The sequence below is a fragment of the Ambystoma mexicanum genome, chromosome 1p, assembly GCF_040938575.1.
Source record: "Ambystoma mexicanum isolate Mex_15411 chromosome 1p, UKY_AmexF1_1, whole genome shotgun sequence".
Classification (NCBI taxonomy): Eukaryota; Metazoa; Chordata; class Amphibia; order Caudata; family Ambystomatidae; genus Ambystoma; species Ambystoma mexicanum.
In genome coordinates, this window is record NC_090921.1 from 157704238 (window position 1) to 157730825 (window position 26588).

General features: G+C 44.8%; 1 protein-coding gene across 3 annotated transcripts in view; it reads left to right on the forward strand.

Moving 5' to 3' along the window:
* The window catches only part of GPS2 (G protein pathway suppressor 2), an 84058-nt gene extending 66953 nt beyond the window's left edge, over positions 1–17105 (forward strand). For 2 of the 3 annotated variants that reach the window (XM_069645737.1, XM_069645747.1), the window contains 4 exons: positions 5107–5186; positions 5815–5907; positions 6485–6559; positions 15846–17105. In XM_069645737.1, coding sequence (XP_069501838.1) covers positions 5107–5186; positions 5815–5907; positions 6485–6559; positions 15846–15929 — 332 coding nt within the window. In that variant the 3' untranslated portion in view covers positions 15930–17105. The remainder of the gene's footprint in view (positions 1–5106; positions 5187–5814; positions 5908–6484; positions 6560–15845) is intronic. The other variant, XM_069645757.1, reaches the window with a different exon arrangement.
* The last annotated feature ends 9483 nt before the right edge of the window (positions 17106–26588 follow it).

Below are 26588 nucleotides of genomic sequence, written 5' to 3' on the forward strand. Positions count from 1 at the left end.
AATAGTATGATAACTTTTATCTTACCTAACTTCTCCTTTGTGGGTACAGTACACACCACCTTATGTGGAGTGCTGGATGGGAGGGGGGTTACCTAGCAACTCCTTATCCTACTTCTCATATAACATTTTGTTAACTGACTTAAATGGCTGGTGGCAGTGGTTACCTTTTTACTACCTTTTTGTGCAGGTTACTAGCAGGCTGATTTCTCAGCTGCAGTACAGCACCCATGGGTGACCATTTTTCCAAGCTGGCCTGTGTTCTTTTTTTCGCCATTTTTTGTTTCAGTTCCTTCTCGGCTTTTACTCTATCCTTTAGTATAGGATTGGGTCCTTTGTATGTTTCGCCTTTTGGCGGGCTTCATCTCTGAAATCCGCCCAGCCTCATGTGTGTCTGGGAAGGCAGGAAGTGAGGGTGGAGCCTGAAACTTTGCTGTCCTTTGTACGAATGCCTGGCTAAAACCAGTTCTAACTGGACGGCTGTCCTGGAGGATAGCTACATGAGTGTGAAGGAATGGGATCCCGCATAAAAGGCGAGGATTTTAGGTCTACAGACAGTCGACCACTGTGATAGGACAGTTTTTCTGTAGTCCAACTAAGGGCTTAGTAAAACCATTCAACTGAGGCAGTACAAAACTCCACTCTTAGTATAAGGCTTGCTGAGCGTCACGGTACAACTGTTAGTGTCTGCTACCCTTGTATTACTGAAGGTAATCCAAAAGTAACTGTTAGTGAGAATTCTCAGAATGTGCTAATTCCCTTCTACCTTAGACCCCCAGCTCTTTTGCTGGACTTAAGGATTTTAATCCTGGAGAGAGTGAGACCTTTTTCCCACTCTCATGTATTTTTCTTTGATTTGAACACTGTCTTTTGGTTTTGGAGTCTTTTAAACTCCATAGGCATCATCTTTTTACATTGTGACAAACAGAACCTTCAGTGTAGTGGCACAGGCAAGTCCTTTAGATTTTCCAAAGGTTTAAATACCTTCTCTTCGTTAAACGACTGTTTCCAAGAGCAGTAAAGTGAAATTGACTTTACTTCACTTTCCATAGACTGCTGGAGGGGTTACTTAGTATCCCCTTTGTCTACTTTCTTATGTAATATTTTTGTTGCCCTTTCTACAATTAATGGCTGGTGACAGTGGTTTACTTTTTCCTACCATAGTGTTTTTTTTACTGTGGGCTGCGCTGCGTTCACAGCTGCAGTATAGCACCTATGGGTGCCCATTTTGTCAACATGACCCTGGTCTTCTTTTTTTCACCATTTTCTTATTGTAAAGGTCCTGCTTGAGATTTACTCTGTGCGCCAAACCAGGTTTGGTTCCTTTGTTAATTTTGTCTTTGGCAGGGATCACTAGTGAAGCCCGCCTCTGGCTCCAGTGTGTCTGGCAGTGCAGGAAGCAAGGGAGGTGCCCGAAATTTCCTGTGCTTGGTCTTCTTGGTTACAGGAATGCACCAAAAGGTGATTGGCTGGCTGGCTGCCCTTGGAGGACAGCCATCCTGCTTTGTGAGCGATAGCTATGCTGCAAATTAATGGGAGAGACTTGCATAAAAGGCAAGGTCTTTTGCAAGGAAGGCAGTCGACCACTGGACGAAGGAATCCAAAGAAGAACTTGAAAGAGAAGCCCTGCTGCAGTGCCGAAACTCCAAGTTCACCTCGACTAGAGAAGCACTGCAAAGGAAGACTTCTCCCCTTGAGTTGGTGGGAACAATCGACCCCAAGACGAACTCTACTAGAAATTCTTTTTTCTGCTGGCTGTACTTCCATTACTGCTGCAGGAACTGAGTGCCAGGGGACAGGAACACCAGAATCTATTGCATCATTTTTAAGCTGGACCCGATCTCCAGGAAAATCCTCCAGACTCCCTCGAAGCAGGGCGGACCAAGCCTGAGCCACCTGAAGAGTGCTGGAACCCAGAAGCAATGAAAGTCCACAAGGTGTCCAAGAACCACAGTGGTGCTATTCGTGAGAAGCTGAAACTGCGAGGTGCTGCTGATCTGAACTTTTCCCATTGCTGCCTCCGACCTTTTAATCGTAGTGCAGGAGTCGCAGAAGTCCTACCTCTTGTCCCCACGACTGAGGCCCGGGAACAGGATCTTCCATACTACAACAGGAACAGAAGCCAGCTGGAACCATTTCTTCAGACCTAAGGTACTGTGAACTAAGGGGTACTTGCCTCTTGTTGTGTAGTTTGCTTGTTCCCAGTTAAGACTTGCGTTTGCTGCCTCTTGCAGAGTTGTTTGCAGCTTTGCCCATCACAAGCCTCCCAGCTTGTGGCCCAATAGTGATTTCTTTTTCAACATTTTACAGCCCTCTCTCCCTCCTAAGATAAGCCTGGCTGCTCTTGTCTACGCTACCATGAACTCAGGTGGTACAGCCTTAAACTAAGAGTGGAGTCTTGTACTGCTTCAGATGAATGGTTTTATTGAGCCCTTAGTTGGACTTCAGAAAAACGGTCCTTACACAGTTCTCTAATTAAGGTCTATGCTTTGGTCTAACAGTAGTCTAGGTAAGTCTAACCTTTTCATGCACATTCAGTATAGGTCACACCTGTTCTTGGGGAGAATACGTGGGGTTCCAATTGTTTCAGAACTAGAACCATGAAGGAGAATATTTTTGGAAATAACAATTTTAATATACTTCCATGAAACATGGCTGATAAATTAATTCCAACTAGAGGGTTTTACAACCTTGCAGCATTACTTCAGGGGAAGGGGAGACACTCTAGTGGACTTACTATCGCCACCTGAAATGGTATAATTGCTGAGTCAGAAATTATACCCACTAAATCTAGAGGAATCGTGGCAGCAAAACTGAAGTTGTGAACCAGTGAATTACAGCAAAAGCTACTTGCTATAAATGTTTATTGGATCCCCACCTGTATCGACCTCTCAGCCTTCCTAGAATCCCTTGCAGACCTTCTGACCAGAGTGAATTTAGAGTATCCTGGAATACAAGTGCTATTAGCTGGGTACTTAAACACACTATGTATTAGAACTTTAGCCAGAGAGGGCGGATACACTGCCAAGAGTCACTGCCCTCGGTAGGAGATGGGTAGCGTTCCTTTTGGAGTGGAACCTCGAAATGATTAATGGTACAATGGAGGGAGACACTCTGCCGGCAGCGAGATGGAGACTCGGCAGTCTGACCTCTAACATTGATTTTGTTCCTTTCCCCCCAGCTCTATGATTCCTGTAAACATTTTTTGGTCAAAGATGGAGGTACAAGTGATCCTAATTGTCTGGAAGCAATAATGACCTGGGACTTCTCTAAGAATGTAGAGCGTCCATACCAACCACTGTCCGTTAATAATGGTAAAAATAGGTTGGTAAAGTATAGAAGGGAGGGGAAAACACCTAAAAGACGAGCTACAGTGGTTGCCTGAATGTGCTTTGAAGAATAGATGCAGTCCACTGGCCTTTCAGGATTTGTTATGGTCTACTGACTGTCCCACCTGTACAAATAATCGCAAGCAGAGATCGCAGCAACATGCGTTTAATGAGGAGACCTGGTTGGGGTAAAAAGAGACCTACGAAAGGAGTTGAGGGACTTGAGATATAAAATCTCTGATCCAGAAGGCTATAAAGTAAAAGCTAACAACTTAAGGAGAGACTATAAAAACTGGTCCCGGCATCATGAAATGCTCAGGCTCCAGCACGGAGAGTTGATGCTCGGAACTTTGTGTAATAACTCTCGTAACTTCTGGGCTTTAGTGCACCATCTAGAAACCCCGCAAAATACTATCCAAAGTAATTTAGTAGCAGAAAGAGTGGATTAAATATTTAAATTTTCAATACAAGCAGTCTCCATCAAAATCCTGTTTCAAGATCCCTAATGTACCTTGGGAGTTGGACTTTTCGGAGGGTGACATGTCAGAATTGATACTTAAAACCTCTTCTTGCAGGGCAGCTGGACTGAATGGTTTAACTTACTAGGAACTTAAGGGTAATGTAGGCCTATGGTCTAAGTTGTTGACCATATTTTTTCAAGAGCTCCTTGAGCGAAGATAATCTCCCCCCTTCCTGGAAGACTTCCATTATTATCCCCATTTTCAAGGGGGGTGATCGCACGGAACCGGATAACTACTGTCCGATTGCCCTCTTTGACGTAGAAAGCAAGATATTTGTGGGATTACTCTGGAAGGAGCTAGACCACTGGGCCAGACAAAGAAACGTCCTACCAAGGCATGCTTGGGTCATTCCACAGCGCTGAATGGAACAATGTTGGGAAATCTTTGTGGAAAATCCTGGGGTGGGGGGGAGACCAGCTCTTTAAAGACCCCTCGAGGGCCTTTGACCCAGTGAATAGGGAAGGCTTTTGTTAAAAGCTGGAAAGTTGGGGGCTGCCAAAGCCCCTTTTAGCGATGTTCGTTAATCTCCATAAGGACACTATCGTGAGAGTTAGATTGAACGCGGTAGGCCGTTTGTCGGAGCATGACCCTGTGTAGCACAGCAGTTTCATTAAGGGATGAATTGCCTCTGAAGTGTGGAGGAAGTTTGATGCATGCAGTAAAAACCTGATTCATGTTTTCAACTCCGGGGGTGGTGGTCGAGGGATTTGCAGGAGGGTGCTCATGGTAGACCATGGCGAGTGGGCAGCACGGTGTGGTGGAGGGGATACCATGCAGGTGTCTGGATCCTTGAGTGGAAAGGAAATCTACACCAATCATTTTGTGGCTTCTGCTTGCACCTGGCACTTCCGGGGCACCATCTTATTTTTAGGGTGGACTGCATCTTGAGATTTCCTTTTGGCCAAACCAATGCAGTTGCTGGTGGGACCTAGGCCAAGCGACCTGGTAATCTTTCACTCTTGTATCGTCCTTTTATTATTTGTCTTGCTTTGTTTCTTCTTCTGTACTTGTTCTTCGTTCTACCTCTCCCTTTACTGCATATTTCTCTCTCTCTCTCTCTCTCTCTCTCTCTCTCTCTCTCTCTCTCTCTCTCTCTCTCTCTCTCTCTCTCTCTCTCTCTCTCTCTCTCTCTCTCTCTCTCTCTCTCTCTCTCTCTCTCTCTCTCTCTCTCTCTCTCTCTCTCTCTCTCTCTCTCTCTCTCTCTCTCTCTCTCTCCAACCTCCGTCTGTCTCCTAACCAATGGTCTCCTGCTGTCCTAGGTTTCATCCCTCCAAGCGCTGGAATCCCTTTGCAGAAGCAGTTGGAGCATGCGAACCAGCAGTCGGGATTCACAGACTCTGTGAGTGCAGAATGCTCCTTGCTGTGATGCTGCTCTTCTCTATCATCCTGTGATGCTCATTTCCCACTTTCCATACATGTCAGATGGAGGTTAACCAACTTGAACCGATCGTCACTCCCGAGGCCAAGTGTCACCCCACAGCACTGCAATAAATGTCTAGTTCTCTGAATTGTAATGCCTTCCTACTGTTTCTTCTGACAACAGTGCTCTCCGTATGAGAGGGCCTGCATGTCATTACTTTCTTGATTATGCAGCTCCTTTTCATCTACAGTCTCCTCTGTCTTGGTTGACTAAAATGTCACCCTTTAGTCTTAATCTAGGTTTAACTTCCCCTATGCCCTTGGGCAGTTTGGGTCCCTGTGTCTGCTTTCTGTCCTAGCAGTACTCCCTGGTACTATATTTTTCTAGCTATATTTCCCTAGACGTTAATATTTGAATTCTCTATTCTACCTGTACTGTCAAGTGCCCTAGTTCATAGGCTCCTTTCAATGCCAGTCCCGAATTTATGCCCTGCTTGCACCCATGCCCCCCCAGAGACACACCCCCCCCCCCCCCTTTGGAACTTAGCCAGTGACCTTTTATCCTGGTTACTTTCACAGTCTGATCAGTGTTCTTCTTTGTGTTGCAGTCACCGCTGCGCCCGATGCACCCTCAGGCCATTCATGCCACCCAGACTCTGCTGCCCGCTCCCCAGCTCACTGTGCAGATGCAGCCGACCAAGGTAAAGGGCTTGTGGCCCCACCATGGCTCCTATGCGTCCTAGCTCTCCAGAGTGTCAGGGGCTCCTTGTGATTTTAAAAGTTAATCAAAGCGGAATTAATATCTTCCCTACAAACATATAATTTGCTCTGGAGAATGATTGCAGTAGTAATATCCTTTTTGATATGTTAAAGCCTTTAGCTCCTATGGTATTGGCTACTTGCTGTATACCACAATGCCCCAGAAGTCATAGTAATGTGACTCTTACATAGACCATGCTCTTTGGGAATTTAGTCTTGCTGCCCATTGGGAATCTAATCTTGGCCACGTGTTGCGCATCCCATGGCCAGTTGAAAGATCCACCAATTGGAAATCATGACACCAGTTGATAATCAAATCCTGCCCGTTGGGGAGAATTGTCACCTGTTAAGTCGGCCACAATGCAGTCCTTGGGAATACTACCCATAGGGAATTGGACCCATAGTAACACTTACACTTGAAATTACGTAAAATACTGCCTCCTGCTGGAAGCCTACCTTCCCTTCAGCAACCTTGCTCCTGTTGGGACAGTTAATCATGCTTTCTTCTTTCCCCTCCAGGCTGCTTTGGCATACACACGCCCTGCCTCCCCTGGAAGCTTTACTCATGGCACACCGCCACAACAGGCCCACACGGTAAGACCTGTGCATTGATCGTATTTAAGAACCCATCCACCTTACACGTTCTGCTTTCCTCTGTTTTTACACTCTTCTGCTCAGCAACTAGTGCATCCAGGAGCATCTCACACATTTAACCGAAAGGAGTTGAAGCCTCTGCTGCTCTGTGTCAAGCAAAGGGAGCTTTGCCCACTTTATGTACAGGTCAAACAACACTCTGTGAAAGTATTAAATAAGCTGCTGTTAGTTAAGAATTGGTGCAGTAACTCTGTGTGAAACTACACAACACTTATCTGCTTGGTATTAGGTAACCCACCTTTTGGGATAGGTCTGTACTACACGCGTTGGTAATGTGACTGAGCAACCAGGCTTATCTCAAGAGGGATAATGTGAGCTGTAGAGCTGTAGCAATGAAATACGTATTTCCAAGTAACACTTACACTCAAGGTTTCAGTTATAAATAGTTATTTCTTTAATGTACATTTTTAAATGAGCATTCTTTAAAAAGTGCAATGTATGTAGCAATCAAATATACTCGGGATCAGCACAAGTTAGTAGATGCTCATGCGCTAATTCCCTCTACCTTAGAGACCCCTAGCAACTTTGCTGGGTTTTGAGGCTTGATTTTTTTAACCTGGAGAGAGTGAGACCCTTTTCTCCCCCCCCCCCCCCCCGCTCTCCTGTATTTTAATGTGATTTTTTGAACTTTGTGTTTCTTTTGGTTATGGAGTCTGACCAACTCCATAGGCATCATCTTTTACATTGTACCAATCAGCACCTTCAGTGCAGTGGCAAAGGAAAGTCTTCCAGATTTCCCAAAGGTTTAAATACCTTCTCTGGGATAAACTACTGTTTCCCAGAGCATTAAAGTGAAATTGACTTTACTTACATTTGTAACTTTCTAGACCCAGCACACACTATTTTACAATAGAATGCTGGAGGGGTTACTTAGTATCCACTTTGTCTAGCTTCTCATGTAACATTTTGATGTTACCCTATCTTCACTGAGTGGCTGGTGGCAGTGGTTTACTTTTAACTACTGTGGTGTGCACATACCGGCTGCGTTCGCAGCTGCAGTAAAGCACCCAAGGGTGCCATTTTTGTCAAAATGGCCCGGTCTTCTTTTTTCGCCATTTCTTTGTGGAAAGGTCCTTCTTGAGATTTACTCTGCGCGCCAAACCATGTTTTGGTACCTTTGTTTGTTTTGGTGAGATTCACGAGTGAAGCCCGCGTCTGGCTCCAGGGTGTCTGGCAGGGTAAGGAAGTGAGGGATGTGCACGATGTGCTTAATCCCCTCGGTTACAGGAATGCACCCAAAGGTGATTGGACAGCTGGCTGGCCGGCAAGGACAGCCACCCTGCTGTGTCATCGATAGCTAGGCTGGAATGAATGGGAGAAACCTGCATAAAAAGCTAGGCTTTTTGGATTGGAAGGCAGACGACCACTGGACGAAGGAATCGGAAGAAGAACTTGTAAGAGTTGCCTGCTGCAACTCCTGGACCGTTGGTTTACTCGGTGAAGCCCTGCTGCTTTGCTGAAGCTCCGAATTCGCCTCCACCAAGGACGACTTCTCCCCTTGAGTTGGTGGGACCAATCCACTCCAAAGTAAGCCCGTCTGGACATCCTCTGAGCTGGCTGTATTTCCACTGCTGCTGCTGGAACCGAAGTGCCAGGCAGAGGTACACCAGATTATGTGTGTTGCATTTAAGTCGGACCCAAGCGCCAGGAAGATCCTCCGGACTTCCCTGAAGCAGGACTGACCTAGCCTGAGCCACCTCAACAGAGTGCTGGACCCCAGATGCGAGTAAAGTACAGAGTGGTATCGGAGAACCGCAGTGTTGCTATTTGCTGTCAGGCGCGAGGAGCTGAAACACTGAAGGACTGCTGAATTGAAGTTTGCCCATTGCTGCCACTGACCTTCCCATTGCAGAGCAGGAGTACCCAGGCGTCCTCCCTCCTGTCCCTACGACTGAGGTCCAGTAACAATACGATCTGCAGAGCTGTACAGGAACAGAAGCCAACTGGAACCATTTCTTCTAACCAGAGGTACTGTAAAGTCTAAGAGAACTTAACGTGTAGCCTTGCTTGCTCTCAGTTGAGACCTATCTTGGTTATCTTGCAGAGTTGCTATAGCTTTGCCTCTCACAAGCCTCCCAGTTTGTGGCCCTTCAAGTATGCTATTTTCTACATACCTTTCTAAAAACATTGTGTAAGACTTTTTACCTAGCTGCAAATAGGATCTTCAGCTCCCCTAGACATTGTGCAAGTAACAGTGGCTGTCCTGGCTCCCTGGGTGACTCTTCTTTACCTTTGACTTTGTGCTTTGGCCTTTCCCCCAGGAAAGGGTTAGTTTGACTTTGCATTGGAAAGTTTCAAAAAGTACTTAACAGTTTGTGAATTATTTGTTAACCTTAGTTTTTTTTCTATCTTTTACACCAAACTCACTATTACTCTAAATGTACGAGCGATAAATCGATGTCTGCAGTGTCCTAGCTATTTTAGTCACCTGAGGGTGTAGGAAGTGTCTACGTGCCATCTGCAATGGGTATCATCTGATTTAGAGAAACAGTGTGTTTTGAAGTGTATTATAAGTGTTGCTCCCTTCTGAAGAAGGCTTGTACAACTGGCTGTGAAATAAATTGTTTTATCAAGAAACTTGAGTGTAAGTTTATTTGAATAACTGTTACTGTGAAACTCTGTTTCACAACATGCTCACATTGACCCCTCTTGAGATAAGCCTGGCTTCTCAGCCACACTACCAACCTGTATAGTTCAGCCTTCTACCAAAGGTTGGGTCCCTATTGCCAGGAGGACAGGGTTGTTGCAGTGCACCCAAAGGGTACTGCATACAATCCCGCCTAACACTAAGGAAAGAAAAGATGTTAACCATACTTTTGAAAATCGTGCATCGCATATCCAAGGTAAGTAAGAACTTTTGTAACTGAGTTACAGTTACCAACCAACTGTTTTACAAGTAAGTAACTTTTAAACACTTATTTTCTTTTCTAGGCAAAAGGCCCAATCCCTTAAAAATGTTTCCCTTATTCTTGGAGCATGAGTGTTCTCAGTGGCAGAAGGGCGGGGTCACTAGGATCTGGTTTCCAACAGGCAGTGTCAGGATAGGTTCTTAAGTAGCAAAAGTCAGAGTTTCTTATGAAGACTGGGCCAACAGGTGTGTACTTTACTTCTAGAGTTAGAAGAGGGTCCTGGGGCTTCACAGAGGACACCTCCGTGGGACTGGGTGCACTGGATGAGAGGCCTCCCCGTCACAGAAAATACCCCACAGCTACACAGGAATCACAAGAGATTTAAGGTAAGTACATACCCAGGCCAACACCAAACCTCTGCGTAGAGGATTTTGCAGCAGGTGGGACTTCAAGGTCTACAGCCAAACACCTAGTCTGTGGATTCCTTGTCGTGGTGACTGAAAACAAGTCCTTAGAAGGAACTTTAGAGCAGGGATCAATGGAGAAGGCTCTAGGTAAGGATTTCCTTGCGGCTGAACACGGTTCTGTGGGTTTGGCTCCTTTTCAAGGAGCACAGAAGAGGAGACAGAAAATCGTGGTTGAATTCTCATCCTTACAAAGATCCAACACTCTGTTGAGGGGACTTTTCGGACTTCATTCGTGTCCTTGGAGATACACCAGGATGCCTCCGAAGTTTCAGCAAGATTCGGAAGACTGCGCACTGCACAATGGTGCGAGGTACCAGGGTATTGCAGCCCTGCAAGGTCGCAGCAACGTGTGGGATGGCTCAAAATGCAGGTTTACTTGTCTAGTGGGACTCGCCAAGCTCTGGGTCAGGGTTGTTGTTTTTCGGAGTCCCCAGGTTGATTGGAAGGAATGGCTACAGCAGACTCTGGTTACACAGCAGGCTCTCCGGTCGCTGTGAATAGTTTCAGCCGCTTTTCCTTCATCATCCTCTTTGGTTCCAGTGGTCGACTTGCCTTCAGCTTCCAGGTTTGCAGTATTTAACAGGAACTACAGCACATCTTCTGCATTCTCTCCCTGCATTTTACAACAAGGGGTGGTCTGGTTGGCCAATCGGGACAGCCAGTCTCCCGCTGGGATGTGTCCCCATTCAGGCAAGGAGGAAGACAACGGGCTGCAGAGATTTGGACGCCTCCCTTGCTTCCCGTTTTCACAGACAGACTGGAGCCTGGGCGGGGAGTCCAGGTGACATCACGCTGAAGATAAAACTCACACAAAGGAATTTCCCGCCATGGATGTCAGGGGGGGGGGGGGGCGGGAGAGTGACAAGAAACACTAAAATGGGGAAAAAAGAAGACTTGGGGGGGAGGGGGGGGCATTGAGGGTAAGCTTGTCCCTTTTTAACAGAAGTGTTACAGTTTTAGTGTGAAAGGAGATACATTGTATCTCCCCAGCACTCCCCATAAGGTGGGTTGTGCTGTTTTCACCTAACAAAATGTAAAAGGGATACTGCGATCCTTTCTACCCTGGGGAACTGTAGTTCTCTCAAGGTTAGCCAGATAAAGTTTAGAAGGATAGCCCCTACGGCAACCCAGCAACAACAGGCACTTATTGCCAAAAAGTTATTAATTAAAGGAGATAACTTTAAAAAGACACTGTGGAGAGTCTAAAAACTGACACACATTAAAAGAAAATGTAAGATTCTGTGAGGTTGGAAAAAGGTTCCCACTCTGAGAGGTATTAAGGAAAAATATCCCACTAGTAAAGCAAAAGGTTCGGTGGTTGACCCAGGTCAGGAAGATTTACCATTTCTATGAAAATCTTACCTAACAGCAGTATGTGCTGGACCCATAAAGTAAAGCCAAGTAAGACAGGGGTCATCTTACTTCCTATTCTTGGGAACAGTAGTTCACCCAAGAAAATGTAGTTAAACATTGAGAACATCCAAAAGACTTCAGTGCACTGCACAGAAGGTGCTGTGTGTCGCAATGTAAAAGCAGATGCCTATTGAGTTTACCAGACTCCATAAAACAGTAAGGAGCATAGAAAATCATAGTCAGGAAAACACACGAGTGAGTGACAAAAAGGTCCCACTCACTGAGGAGTACAAAATTAAAAAGCCAGCAAAATAGCTTGGGGTCTCTAAGGTTAAAGGCAATCGACACAGAAATTAAAATTCTCCCTAACGGAACACAGTTCAACTAGTTCAATAGATGTTTCTCCCAGAGGGATGTAGGCAGTCTTTTATCCCAGCAAAAATAATGTCAGCAATTAAAATCTGTAAGGGAACAAGCACTACCAAAGCCAATAGGGTTCAGAAGAGGAGCCTTTAGGGAACCAGGGCAGCCAAAGTCAATGAGTTCTGATGCAGATTTTCTTAGAAAATTGCTAATCAAACAGTCAGTTCTTTGAAAAATCACTGGACCTTAAAGGGAGCCCACTTGATGGAGCACAAGCAGGAAGGCCGGCACAGGTGAGATGAGGTCCTCTAAAGAGAAGAAAAATAGTACTTCCCAAGCCAGGGAGCACTACAAATGGCAAAATGTAGTTATAGCCCAGCCCCCACAGCACCTTAGAATTGAAGAAAAGGTTCCAGCTGGATGCCTTCCTGATGCAGTGATGCAGACCCTTGTTCCTGGTCCTTGGTCGTGGAGACGAAAGGGAGGACATCTGGTGGGCCTCTCTGTCAGCACTCTGGAGAGGGACTCTGCAGCAATGTGGTTTTTTTTTTGCCCCTTTTTCTCAGTGCCCAAGAGAAACAAATGGGTCTGGTTGGAGTTTCCTCGGTCCTGGACTGTGGTGAGGGGACTCTTGCTTCTGGAGGTTGATGAAGGTGCCCACAAAGTTTTGGCTGGAATTTGTTCTCTGGAAGACGATGCACTGTATAATGGTCAGGGGTCCTCCGGCATTGGGATTCTACAGCCTAGGAAAGTCGCAGCAAGTCAGGGAATGAGCCAAGATAAAGCGGGTCTAAAGGCTAGTTGGTCCCACCAGCCCAAGAGAGGAAGTTGTCCTGCAAAGATTTTCGCTGTCGAAACGAAAACTGGATTAGCACAGTTGCAAGGCTTCACCTGTGCTTTTGCGGTCCTGGAAGGTGCTGCTGGCGTCTGATCGTCCTCTTCGTTGGATGTCTTGTTCCAGTGGTCGACTCTGCCTGTAGCCCCAAAAGCCTAGCCTCTATGTGAAATCCCATTAATTCACAGCCCTATGGTTGTCAATCACCTGGGGGCAGAGGGAGGACAGCCAGCCGGCCAATCGGACCTGGTTTCGGACAGATGCACTTACAAAGGACAGTGAATTTTCGTGACCCTCCCTCGTTTCCTCTCTTTCTGCCTTTCCAGACACACTGGAGGCTTGCTATAGCAGGCTACAGTGCTCTAGCATGCCAAAGGCAAAAAACGCACAAAGGACTCAAACCGGATGCAAGCAGAGTAAAAGCCCAGGCGGGACTAACAAGAAATGGTGAAAAAGTGTGGTGGGGGTCGGGGTGAGGTGGAGGGGAAGCATGGGGGCAGCGCTATTTTGGAAAAAAATGGTCACCCATGGGTGTTGTACTACAGCTGAGAAATCGTCCTTCTGGTACCCTGCACAAAAGGTAGTAAAAAGTAACCACTACCACCAGCCATTCAAGTTAGTGTAACTGAAAGATACATGAGAAGCGGGGTAAAGAGTTACTATGTAAATTTGCCCCGCCCCATTACTCCACATAGGTTGGTGTGTGCTGGACCCACAAAAGAAAGGTAAGTGAGATAAAAAAATCATCTCACTGTTCTAGGGAATGGTAGGTAGTTCACACAAGAAAATGTCAGTGGCACTGCAAGGAGGGTCCTGTGTGCTGAACTATTTTTGCATGGGGACAGACTCCATTAAACAGTTAAAAAATCCTAGTTGGAGAAAAACACATTAGTGAGTGGCAAAAAACGGCATTCACTCGGGAGCTTAAAAATCTAAATATCCCAGATTCCAGCAAAAGGGATGGGGGTCTCTAAGGTTAAAGGGAATAAGCACATAAACTGAAAATTCTTCTCAATAAGGAGCAAAAGCACCCAAGTAGAAAAGCACTGGCAGGATAGTATACCAGGCAGTTACAAGTGTATGCTTACAAAAATCCCTGGCAGGAGAGTTTTACCAGGCAATTGCAAGAGTGTGATTTCAGGAAGCCTGGCAGGAGAATATACCGGCCAGGTGCATGTGAGCAAAGGAAGTCCTGGTAGTGAAACATACCAGGCAAGGTCAAATTGAGTATTTAGGAATAACAAAGGCGGTATTGTTTCAAGGGACTAAGGAGCAAAAACCTGGCAGGAGAGTATGCCAAGTATCCTGACCAAACAAACTTGTGTAGTATTTTTGTTATTGATCAAAAGGTACGTACACCTAAAGGAAAAAAACCTGGCTGGGGATTATTTAACATCAATATAAAAAGCCAAAGAATTGCTGTTTTTGAATACAAAGGAGAGTGAAGCCCCCTCTGGAGCTAGGAGCATATGCTCGATAGATGTTTTGTTGTAGTTACCTATTTCTTTACCTGTTTGAAAATGTCTAGAATACTGAAGGCAATAAATTATCCTTTTCAACTTTTTAAAATTAATTTCTTTAGAATGTGAGGGCCAGAATAGTACTTTGTACACTGGACAGTTTTTTGTTTTGGACATTCTGGCACTTCCTTAGTTTTGAGTTTAGGGTAGGGAAATGCCTCTAGTGCAGGAACAGTGTCATTTTCCCCAACCCCTTTTTATTTATCAATAATAGGAAACTACATCTAACTTGTGTAGGAGTTTCATTCCTGATTCTTCACAGTAGTGATCAACCATTTTAGTGGCATGAAGGGTGAGGAAGGAACAAGCTTTTCTAATATTAAAAAGATGAACATGACAAGATTTTGCAGTATTCAAGATATTGTAGCGTGAGGGGAATCAAACAAGCCTAGATTGTGGGCAGAAAAAGAAAGGCTGACGTGGAAAACTGATCGGCGGAGGGATGGGGACAGTAGAGTTTGGGGGAGGGGGAGAATTTCTATTTTTGATGCATTAAGATGGGGAAAACGAGTGTGCATCCATGTTTGGATGGCAACTAAACAATCAGATAACAGAATGTAAAAAGCTAGTAAACTAAGAAAAGGAAATGAAAAGTGAGCCATACACATAGTTGTGCTGACATCCCAAGACCATAGCAGTGTTCATTTTTTGGTACTAACAAAGTGTCCCTTTGAATTTGAGGATACGTTATAGGTAGCTTCTTCCAAATTTGAGTCCACATATCCTCACACTAAGATTTCTTTCATTTTGTCCTTTTAAATATGCCTCGAGTAACAACCCCTTTTAATCCTCAAAAACTGACTGCATGTTAAACTTTCAATTATTCGTTGAAACTTTGGCCATACAGGCAAGTGATGCAAATCGATTTTCCAAAAAAAGATTTCCAACCAGTGTTCATTTTAATCACCTGACTGTTCAATTTAATCACTGTTACAATTAAAGTAAATTTCTTTTAATCTCATTTCCATTGTGAATTTAATCTGGTCATGAATTTCTTAAAGATATTTGATGAAATCACCCCGTCTTTCTTGAGTTTTTTTCCAAACAATGTAACATGCAATGTTGCATCTCGTGTACATTTTAAGATTATGTTCCCAGCTGTCATTACACTACACTTAATACATATGGTTGTAAAATGATCAGTAATTTGGTTACAAATATATCGTTTTCCTTATTAAAATGGTTTCTACCATTTAAAGATTAAGGGTAATTATTTACTTTATCAAACTGATGTGCTGGGATTGAATATTTTACTGCCGTTGCTAGGATTTAAACTGACCGGTTTGAAGTTGATTGGTGTAGAGGGGGATAAATGGGATTGAATGAAATGGATTTGCTTCTTTTTTTTGAAGTAGACAAAGGTTTGTAATAAATGTCTAAAATATCTAAGATTTTGAAGGGGATTATTTCATAGGGAGAAATCACAATGTTTAAACATAGTTGTTTTTATAGGGCTATAGCTGAAGGCCCAAAAATGTGTGCACCAATAATTTGTTTTTTAAAAGCTAAATCCGGATTTCCTACCATAACTTGGCCCAGGGCTTAGTTATTTGAGCACAAATGCAATTTCATCGCACTGCGTGATAATGATTCCATCCCATTGTTTTGACTTGAAATGTTTCCCACTTAGATGGCCTGTGTTGTGTCAAATGACTGTTTTTAGATTGAGCTTTTATTGCCCCAAAGCAAGGTTGGAAGTAAATCAGTGAGCCAGGATTGGATGTGTAGTTTCTGTTATTGAATGACCTGTTTGAATTGTGATGATGTGGTGCTTCTCGGAGACATGTAAAAGTATGAATGTACATGCTGGCTAATCTCCTTTTTTGTTTATTTCCTCAGTCTGGATTCCAGGCCGCAGTGCAGCAGTCCCCACGTCACTCCTTTGCACCGCATGGCCAGACACAGAGGTTTTACCACAAGTAACCTGAACAAATGTGACTGTGCCACGTTACAGCGCCTTTTTCTCGCACGGTTCTGTCTGGCCACTGTCAAATTATGCCTACTCACATCAGATCTTCAATCCTGTTAGCTTGTGCCTTCAATTCCTGCAATCCATCCGGCTAGGGTACTTCCTCATTACTGTTTCTGCAACCATCGTTTGGCTATAAGGACAACTCTATCCAATATAGTTTGTATTTTAGCTGATGTTCTTGCCAATGTTTTCGCAGAATAACCCTGACTACTAATCCAGGCATCTTCCAGCAGGAGCCAAGGACCTTTTACTTGGGCTCATCAAATGTTTGCTCATTATGAACGCTTGAATGTCCTATCTGTGGTCTTGGGATCTGAATAGTTCCATCTTCCTTTTTATATTGCATCTGTTTGTAGGTGCACCTTCCCAGGAGCAGGAAGATGGCTGCCACACTGGATCTGGAGCATGGCATTCATTCACCCTCCATGCATGTATATAATGGCTGGATTATCCTTCCTAGGATTTATTGCTTCACATTAGAAGTATGCTCCTTCTTGAACTACACCCCCACGCATTGGAGCAGGCCACTGGGGTTTTTTTGGGTGGAAAAAGGAAATTACATTTTTGTGGATCTTTGTAAATACATTTCCCACACCCCCCACCCCACCCCCTACCATTTCTGATTTTAGGAAATGTGAAGAAATCAAGACTTTATCAAATTTTAAACTAATTTGAGCAAAACCAATATTTGTTCCTGTAGTTTTTAATTAACTTCTAAGAAGTAGAGAACCTTGTTTTGAAAACGAAGTCTTCATGTCTGGACCACAGTGCAGAGAGGTCTCGCTACAATGCCCACCACCTACAATGGCGTCTTCTTTGATCTGCGTTCCACACACAAGTGATTTGACATTTAAGCCTACGGTCACGCCTTCCTAAGCTAGAAGGTGAAGCTGTTGGAGCAAGGCCTGGGGATAGTCTCAGCACGGGCGTGCATCTTCCGGGGCAATGTAGAGACACTTTTTAAGTACATGCAAAGGAACAGGCTTTTCTGGTTTAATCTCAACACTAAACATGTTCATGTTGTGTTGGGTATTAATTAGATTATATTGGCTGTTGAAAAACAAGTTTGTTCTTATTAAGGAGATCCATTTGGAAATGTTCTTCTCCATTAAAGAAAATTTCTCCTATTTTAGGTTTGTTTTCATCTGATTTGTATTTAGTCATTCACAGCTGCCAATGTGAATTTCATGACATTCTAAAATACAACGCACACATTAACGTAATTGACTAATTCATAACTGCACATGGTTTAAATTGTGTTTAGTACAGTATCAAGTGATTTTCGCACAAAGCATTTTATAATGATGTTCCTTAAATCCCCTATAACCAAACTTGTAGATGCAGTTAAAATCTTGAATGTATATTTTTTACCTTTTCCAAATAAGGATTATAGGAAGCTCAAGTGTTTGCTTTGTGTACCTGTTGTGAATGTCAATTTGCATCTTTTGTCTCTACAGTGTCAGTTTGGAATTGTCCTTGAATGTTGAGGGGGAAAAAAAAATCACCTTGCTAGGTGTGTAATTTTGTGTGTCTCTGTCGGCGTCTGAAATCTGCTTTCGTGGACTCTGCCAAATTTAGGGAATGCTACTCCCCCTGATGAGTATTTTATATTGCACTCCAAGCTCTTTGAAGCACAGGATTTGAGAGTGAGTGGGTCTATGTGGACCATTAACATGAACTTGCAGTTCGAAAGCAACTTCAATGAGGGAAAAGTGAACAAAGGAATGTACAGTAAGAAAAACATCACCTAAGAACAATAGGAAGGGGGGGGTTTGGTCAACAAAACAGGGGGCAGGTTGTGGCATGATATTGCCTTGGCAACACTACCCCCACAACCGTCTCAGTAGAGACTGGTTCTTGTATGAACAGATGACCCGTTTTGTCACATACATTTTCTGTACATCCATAGCTGCCAGCCTATATGCCCGGAGAAGAAATATCCCATATATTTACACATTAATCATACATGAGCTGGTGGCAGATTCACGTAATCTAGGTTGCAAAGTGGATGTCTTTACTGATGGAATTAGAAAAAGGATAAAGACATGAGGTTATGTTGGCTGTCCTATGTTTCTGTGACGCTGTGATACAAATTGGCTTCGCTTTTCGCAAGGTGCAAATTATAGGATCTGGTAAAAGATGGACCAGTGAATCGAACGTCCCCTAGAAAGTGACCAAAACAGGAGGCAGCCACCCTTGGTCATGGGTAGCCTACCGTTGGAAACTACTTTAGAGCAACTGTAGACACAAGGAGTTATGTGTGGAGGTCTGTTACCTGACATATTGCAATGGGAGGTACTGAGTGCCTGCTCATGTTAGGTTTGGGGGTTTTAGAACAGCAGGCCAATGTATTGTATTCGGTTATTTATATAGCACGCTTTCCACATTTGTTTGGCTTCAATGTGCTTTGTGGTCGGAATGCCCTCAGTGACTGTAGTCAATGTGCTGGAGGTTCTAAGGGTTTTAGATTTGGAGATGCATGCGTGCATTTTCGGTGGTCTAGGACTTAGGCTAGGCTTGACTAAGCTGCCCAAAAAGGTCACGCACGTGGGTGGGCGCTGTTGGTGGTTTGTAATAGAGTGCAATTGTTGAAAGTTGATGTGTAGCCAGCTATACCGAATGTCCTTTCGTTGGTAGTCGCTGCATGTTAGTGGCAGAGGTGTTGCGGTACATCAGTTGTTTATGTGGAAGGCTATGTGCGCTGCTAGACCGGAGGTGCATAGCCATAGCTGGATTCTACGGTGCAGGGATGTTTGGCCGTGCCTGCGGCCTGTGTCCACAGACGTGGTGTAGGTATATGTACCGTAGGCTCCGATGTTGTTCGACTGCTGCGATCTTTGTCCGTTGTGGATGGTATGGTCTTCTTATTCATGGTCTCTTTGGGGCGAGAGTCTGAGTGGTGTGGGCGAGTGAGTTTATTGTGGTGTGCCACAGCTAAAGCTGCTGGCTTCCCTGGTGTATTTGTAAGGTAAGAATGTTGTTAATGGGGTATAGTTTGTCAGGGTCAGCCGATGCAAATGTAGCCATTCGTTTAGTAGTTGGAGGAGGAGTTGGGTTTATTGTGGTGTGCCTCAGCGAATGCTGCTGGCTTCCATGCAGTGTTAATCGCGTAGACGTCTTGTTGTGCATGGGGGGACAGTTTGTCAAGGTGAGCCATTGTGAATGCTGCCAACATGATAATTCTGAATGCTGTATAGGAATGTGTTGTTTGCGCTAGGGGGTTGTGTTCAGGATGAAGTTGGGAAGAGCGCGTTTTATAGGGCCTTTCTGAATTTCAGGTGATTTTCAGTGTTGCAAATGTGTAGGGGTAGGGAGTTCCATCTAGTTGGTGCTTGGATGGAGAACAAGGGCCCGCCCAGTCTGGAGGAGTTGTGAGGTGGAACCACTAGGCGGTATGCTGTGCTAGATCAGCGATTCTTTGAGATCCGGCATGGCCGTATTTTGTCTTGAAGGAATTCTGGGCCGGTGTTGGGGATGGAGCGGTGAATGATGCACATGTCGTTGAAGGTAGTGCGTCGGCCAATCGGAAGCCAATGGAGGACTTTTAATGTAGGGCTGATGTGTGGGGGGGTAGGTTAATTAGCAGGCGTGCTGCCACATTTGGACTCTTTGGAGTTTCCTTAGTTGAAACGCTGGAGCGCCTATTTAGAGGCAGTTTGCCTAGTCTAGGCGGGATATGATGATGGAGTTGATGGCCGAGAAACGGTGGGGGATAGATGAGGTAGTTTGCAGGCGAGTGCTAGCAGGCCCCCGACCCCTTTAGAACATTGTGTCAGCATCTTTTGGCTCCGATAAGTAAAGCGCCATTTGCGCTCTGAGTCCCGACCCTGTCCTCCTTCCTCATAGCCCTCCCTTGCTCCCGCCTCCCCTGATGAGGTGCCACAGTGGCACCTCTTAGGCTTCCCTGATTGGTGGAAGACATCCCATTTAAGACATCCACCCAGGGGAGCCCCTGCAGCTAAGGACCCAAAGGCAAAGGACAGCCCCAAAGAGGTGTCAGCGGGGGAAGCAATCGGCTTCCCCACTTACACAAACCAAGCCTAATATGCCAACCACCTTCAACCACTCACTGACACATAACCTTACAGACCCACATGCCCCATCACATAGCTGCTTCACACTGAAATCTTAGGGAAAGGACCAGCAGTTCCAACCACTTGAGTCCCAGGGAGCAGTGCAAAACTCCTACCGTCCCATCTAACAGCAGCAAAACCCTCCCTGCTGCAATCCCCATTCAACAAGGTGGTTGCAACGGCATAAATCCAGCCACGATCAAGAAGTAGCAACCAACTGCAACACCAAGATGCGTCAAATGAGGAACAGACTACCGTCAACCAGCACCAACTGATAAGGTAGGAGCTATTCCCACACATGTACCTATAACCTCCAAGTTGTGAATCATAGGCCTCTCTCCCACTATCTAGGAGTCGCAATTGCAAATGTATTCATATATGCCTTTCTGTGAAACAGGCCTCTCTCCCGCTATCTAGGAGTCTCAAATCTAGGTGTGCTTAGAACTTCCATTTTGTGAAACATAGGATTCTCTCCCACTAGGAATCTCAAATGCGAGTGTATTCTTATGTGCCTTTCTGTGAAACATAGGCCTTTCTCCACTATCTAGGAGTCTCAAATGTGAATATGCTTATGTCTGCCATTCATTGACACATAGGCCTCTCCCACTATTCAGGAATCCCTACTTAAATCGTGCAGCTCTCACATCTGCCGTGCTGTGAAGCCTAGGCCCCCTCCAACTATCTAGAAATGTAGGCCTGCTTACTGCCTAACATCCTGTCGGGGCACATACCTTTAGGGAACACTATCTGGTGTCCCATAACTCAAAAGGCATTTCCCATCCATCCAACCTGCCGACTGCCCGACCAAGTACGATAGAGTCGGTAAGTACACAGATCTAGCGACGTATCCCAGCCGAAGGTGCACCCCTCCTTTAGAAACATAATCTGCATTTTCTTACCACTACCCTCACACACCATGCCGCACCCTGGTCAATGAACAGCAGCATGCTGGTGCACCAGTATGCATGACGAGACCAAATGCAGCAGAATTCAACTGCCACCAACACACAGCCCATCACCCCATCCTGCCACTGTGACACCCTCATGCCACACCAATCCCTCCTCAACAGACCAACCCTCACCCTGACCCGCTATCTCCCACGTAGATCCTGCTCAACTAAGAACGGCAAGATGGAGAGAGTAAACCGAGAACACTATCTCCTGGAACACACCGGACCGCACAACAAGCCGCAAAAAACTTCCCTCACGCACCAACCCCCCTACCATCTGCTCACACCCTCCCCGAACAATATAGCATCTCCAGCTCGTGCTTGCCCAGGCTTGGCGCAGCAAGAGCTGCCCTGGCCAAAATCCCAAACTCCACATCCCCTCCCACTCCCACTCTCACCCACACCCCTTTAACTGGCCAAATGCCAAGTAAGGACCAAAAGCACCATATGCCCCCCTTAGCATCACCCATTCTCCAACCCAGATCGCAAACACCGCCACCACACTATTGAACTCGCTAATCCCCACCGACCCCCAATCTGGCCATAGCCCTATTCCCCTCATCTCCCATTCCTGCTGTTCTGTCTTCTCCGCACTGCACCTCCTCCCCTCACCCCCCCCCCCCACAGTCCAGCCCCCCTGGTTACAATAAAAACTTTGCAGACACACACTTGGTGAAGCACTGGCCACTGACCTCATCCTACATCCACCACTTAACATCTTAGGGATAGCAACATATGATTCGACTCGCCCTCAAATCTATGACCTGATCACTCACAGACAATCTAGAATCACTCAACCTAACGCAATACATCTACACACTCACCCACACAGGAGATCATATCCTGGACGCAATCTTCAGCAATTCAAACTTATCTCCCCAATCTCCCTGCCCCCTATCATGGACTCATCACTCAGCAATTTACTCCATACCACTGAGCACATAATCTGGCGGTCAAAGCCACACACAACCACCACCGCCCCACTTTGGAATAAAGTCGTAATCACACCTGACCTAGCACACTCATGCCTCAACTCTATCCACACTCTTTCACTCCAGGAATGACCCCCAAGCAATCAAAACGTTTGACCCCTGGCTTACAAACGTGCTCACACCCCTCACTCCAACAAAGCAGGCCACTCAGATCGGGACCAACACCAAGGTGATTCACTGCCAAACTTAAATCACTAAAAACCCTCAACCACCGTCTAGAACGGACCTGGAGAACCGACCTTACAGCACAGAACAAAACCGCCCTAGCAAGAACAACCAGAGCATACAGACTGGAAATCAGAAAAACCAAGAAAACATTCTATGGGAACAGAACACTAAATACCCAAAACCAGAGCAAGGAACTACATAGAATCATATCAGAATTCAGATCACTGTCCTGCTCGAGCCATCCCCCACCAGTCTACCAAGCCCTATGTGACACCTTATCACAGCACACTGTCGCGATTGACAGCCACTCTGCCATTATCTCTTAATTGGAACACATGCCCCCGCCACCCACTTGCCCGCAGACTGACCTTCCCCAAAACACTGCACTTATACAAATCTTCAATTCTTTCTCTCCCATCTCACACCAGGAATTCCACTCGCTCATAGCTGATAGCCCCCCTACCCACCCAAACCTCAAAAAGATCCAAGCATCTACCTGTGCAGGTAGTATCGCACGCTCAATCACTTCAGGATCTTTCCCGGAAACCCTAAGAACTCCTACATCAAGCCCATCCTCAAAAAAAACGACACTACCCAATCTCAACACACGTTTCTTTGCCAAACGCATGGACCGCGCAGCATACAAGCAGCTTGGCCTCTTCACCAAAGCCAGCAATCTCCTAGACCCTGCACAATCTGGCTTCAGGCCACTCGGGGGAACAGAATCCTCCCTAGCGTCTGCCTGGGTCTGTTAGGGAGAAATCTCATTTCTGTGCTAATTCCCTTCAACCCTAGAGACCCACAGCTATACTGCTGGACTTTAGGACTTATTTTCTATCCTGGAGTAACTGAGACCTAGTTCTCACGCTCATGTATTTTTGATCTGATTTGGACTCTGTGTTTTTGGATTCTGACAAACTCCATAGGCATCCACCTTTTGTATTGTGACACACAGCACCTTCAGTGCAGTTGCACAGAGAAGTCCTTTGGATTCCTCATAAGGTTTAAATACCTACTATTCCCAGGAATAGTACAGTGAAATTGATTTTACTCACTATTTTCCTATGTAGGTCCAGCACACCCTGCCTTATGGGGGGGGGGGGAGTGCTGGGGGGGTTACTTAGTAGCCCCTTTTCCTACTTATTCATTTAACATTTTTTTTATGTTACCATCACTACGTTTAATGGATGGTGGCAGTGGTTTAATTTTCCTACCATTGTGCTTTTCTACCACATGCTGAATCCTCAGCTGCTGTGTAGCACCCTTTGGTCCATTGTGTCAAAATGGCCTCGTCCGTCCTTTTTGTTCATCATTTCTTGTTTGTGAGGTCTTTCTTGGGTTTTAATCTGCTACGCCAAACCAGGCTTAACCCTTTGTTTGTTTTGCCTTTTGGCAGGCTTCAGTACTGAAACCCACCTCTGGCTCCAGTGTGTCTGTCAGGGCAGGAAGCAAGGGAGTTGCCTGAAACACCCTGTCCTTAGTCTCCTTGTTTACCTGAATGCACCCAGTGGTGATTGGCTGGCTGTGAGTGACAGCTAGGCTGTGCATGAATGGGGAAAAACCTGCATAAAAGGCGAGGCTTCTTGAATTGAAGGCAGAGTCGAACACTGGATGAAAAATCGGATGAAGGAATCATGAAGCAAAGCTTACTGCATTCTCCTGGACTGTTGAACTGCCCAGTGAAGCCCTTCTGCTGTGCTAAAGCTCCAATTCTGAATCGACTAGAGAAGCGCCGGAATGGAGGGCTTCTTCCCTTGGGTTGGTGAGACCAACTAACCCCAAGATAAGCTTTGCTGGAGGACCTTTCCCAACTGGCTGTACTGCTTTGCTGCTGCTGGAACCGAGTGCCAGGGGTTGAGAAATCCGTAGTCGAGTGCAATGTCTTTAAGCCGGACCGAAGCTCCAGGAAGATCCTGAGGACCCTCCCGAAGCAGGACGACCCAAGCTTGATTCACCTCACAAGAGTGCTGGACTCGAGGAGTGAAGGAAGCCCATCAAGTGTCCAAGATCTGCTGTGGTGCTATTTGCCTGTAGCTGAAACCGCGAAGAGCTGCTGAACTGAAAAGATCTGATCGCCGCCGCGGACCTTCGAACTGCAACACAGGAGTCCTCCAGAAGTCCTCCCTCTTGTCCCCACAACCGAGACCCAGGAACCCAGTATCTGCAACACTGCAACCGGAACAGAAGCCAGCTGGATCCTCTTCTTCTAACCTAAGGTACTGTACTGACTAAGGGGTACTTGCCGCCTTTGTCTGTAACTTTCATTATCTCACTTGCGACTTGCAGTAGCAACTAGAGCTGATCTGCACTCTACCACACACAAGCCTAACAGCTTGCGGACCAACAGTGATTTCTACAAACACTCTAACTTTGTGCTATCTAAGAAGTGCCTCAGCTCCATAGACATTGTTCAAATCGACTTTGGCTGTCCTGGCTCCCTGCAGACTCTTCTGGCCCATTGCCTTTGATATTAACTGTCCCTCATAGGTGGTAACTTGGTTTAATTAAGTATTGCTGGGAAAGGTTTTATCTAAATTTTATTGGAAGATTGAAAAGTGCTCATGTGCTCAGAGAACCTATTAACCTTTTTCCTTCCCTAACCTTTTCCTCTTCCACAACCTCAGAGTTTTACCAAGTGCAAAAGTGATTATATAAATGCCAATAGTGTCCTAGTAATTGAAGTCACCTCGGGGTATAGGAAGTGTTTAAGAAACATCTCTAAAGCAAATCTACTTGCTTATCTTGATTCTGAGAACATGTTAAGTGTATTTTTATTGTTGCACATTGCCCTTTTTAAATAAGGCTTGTTTAAAACTGACCGTTAAATAATTATTTTACTAGAAAACCTTGAGTGTGTTATTTGGATACTTGTATTTGTGGATTTCGATGCTACAGCTCACAATTTCCTGTCTTGAGAAGTTTTTTAAAAAAAAAATGTTTTTAGTTAATTAATTTAACTTTTACAATTTTATTTTTACATAAAACAAATCATTCACAAAAATTCATTTTTCTCATTACATGTTTACAAAATTACAAATTAAATACATAGTTGACTGTGTTTCTATTTCATTTCCTGTGCACATAGTTACATTCGTTCATATATGTATTATAAATTCAGAGCATTCAAGAAATTAGCAATTGCAATTCTGATTCTCACTAGACGGGCCGAGATTATTATTTTCCATCGTAACTCTTGATTTACATTCGCGAGAAAACAATACAGGTTTGCAAAGTGTGTTTTCCTCAATGAAACCAACTGAGATCATTCAATAATAAGATGTTTCATGGTTTCCTTCTTATCTATCAACTGACAAAATCGACAGATGTTATCAGATTCCTTAATCATGCGTCTATCGGCTAGAACCTCTCTTGTTGGCCATAAGTTGAATCTTAAACGCATGATTGCCGATCGAACGGCCAGAGATGGACTTCTCACTAGATAAGGTGTTATTATTCAGAACTTTTTGTCAATCATGCAGTTGCCATCAAAGCGTTTATAAGTCAGGCAAAGCTCTCGTGTTTGAATCCAGTTAGTGGTAAAAATCTGCAATTTGGTTTTCACCGGATTTCTCACAAGAAGAGCAATCGTTACATTTGCAATAGTTAGTATGTGATGAATGCTTTGCAACCATCTCTTAGCAAATACATGATTAGATGAAAACAAGTAAGATGACCATGTCTGCAAAAGAGTTGTAATATCATTGCACATAATGCATTTCCTAAATAAAGCGCATAGGCGCCAGTGATATTGGGCAGCCAATGAAATCAGACCTAGTTCATAACTGATCCACACTATTGGAATCCCTTGCGGTAAGTATAAAATCTGTCTCCAGAATAAGGCTTCCAGTTTATCAAAGGAATAATCCTCAATTAATTCCAACACTTCCATACCATATAACATGGTCCAAGCTGGCATAATAGAAAATGTGCCGTACTTTCTCATTATAATTTTAGTTTGGGATATTGATGTCTGTATTTTTGTTGCAATATTTCTCGATGACTTTGATTGCTTTGACACATGTGAATAGTAATGCCTAGATAAACATATTGGCTTGCAACATCGATTTTGATATTTTGTATGGTCCAAATCATTGTATTTCGAGTTGTCTTTTTTGGAGCATACATAAACATTTTAGTTTTCCCCAAATTTATACTTAAGTGATTGGTCTGGATGTACTGTGTCAAGAATCAGTAGGGGTTGTAGGTCTACCGGACTTTTCGAACAAAGGACTAGATAGTCTGCATATAACAATGCTGCTATGGGTTTACCATCCAATTTCGGTGCATCTGTTAGTTGGTTTGCAAATGCCTCTTTGATGTCATAAATAAAGAAGCTAAATAATGCAGACGCCATTATGCACCCTTGTTTCAGACCCCTAGCAGTTTTAATTGCTGGGGAAAGTAGCCCTTCTGTGTTAAGTCTTAAG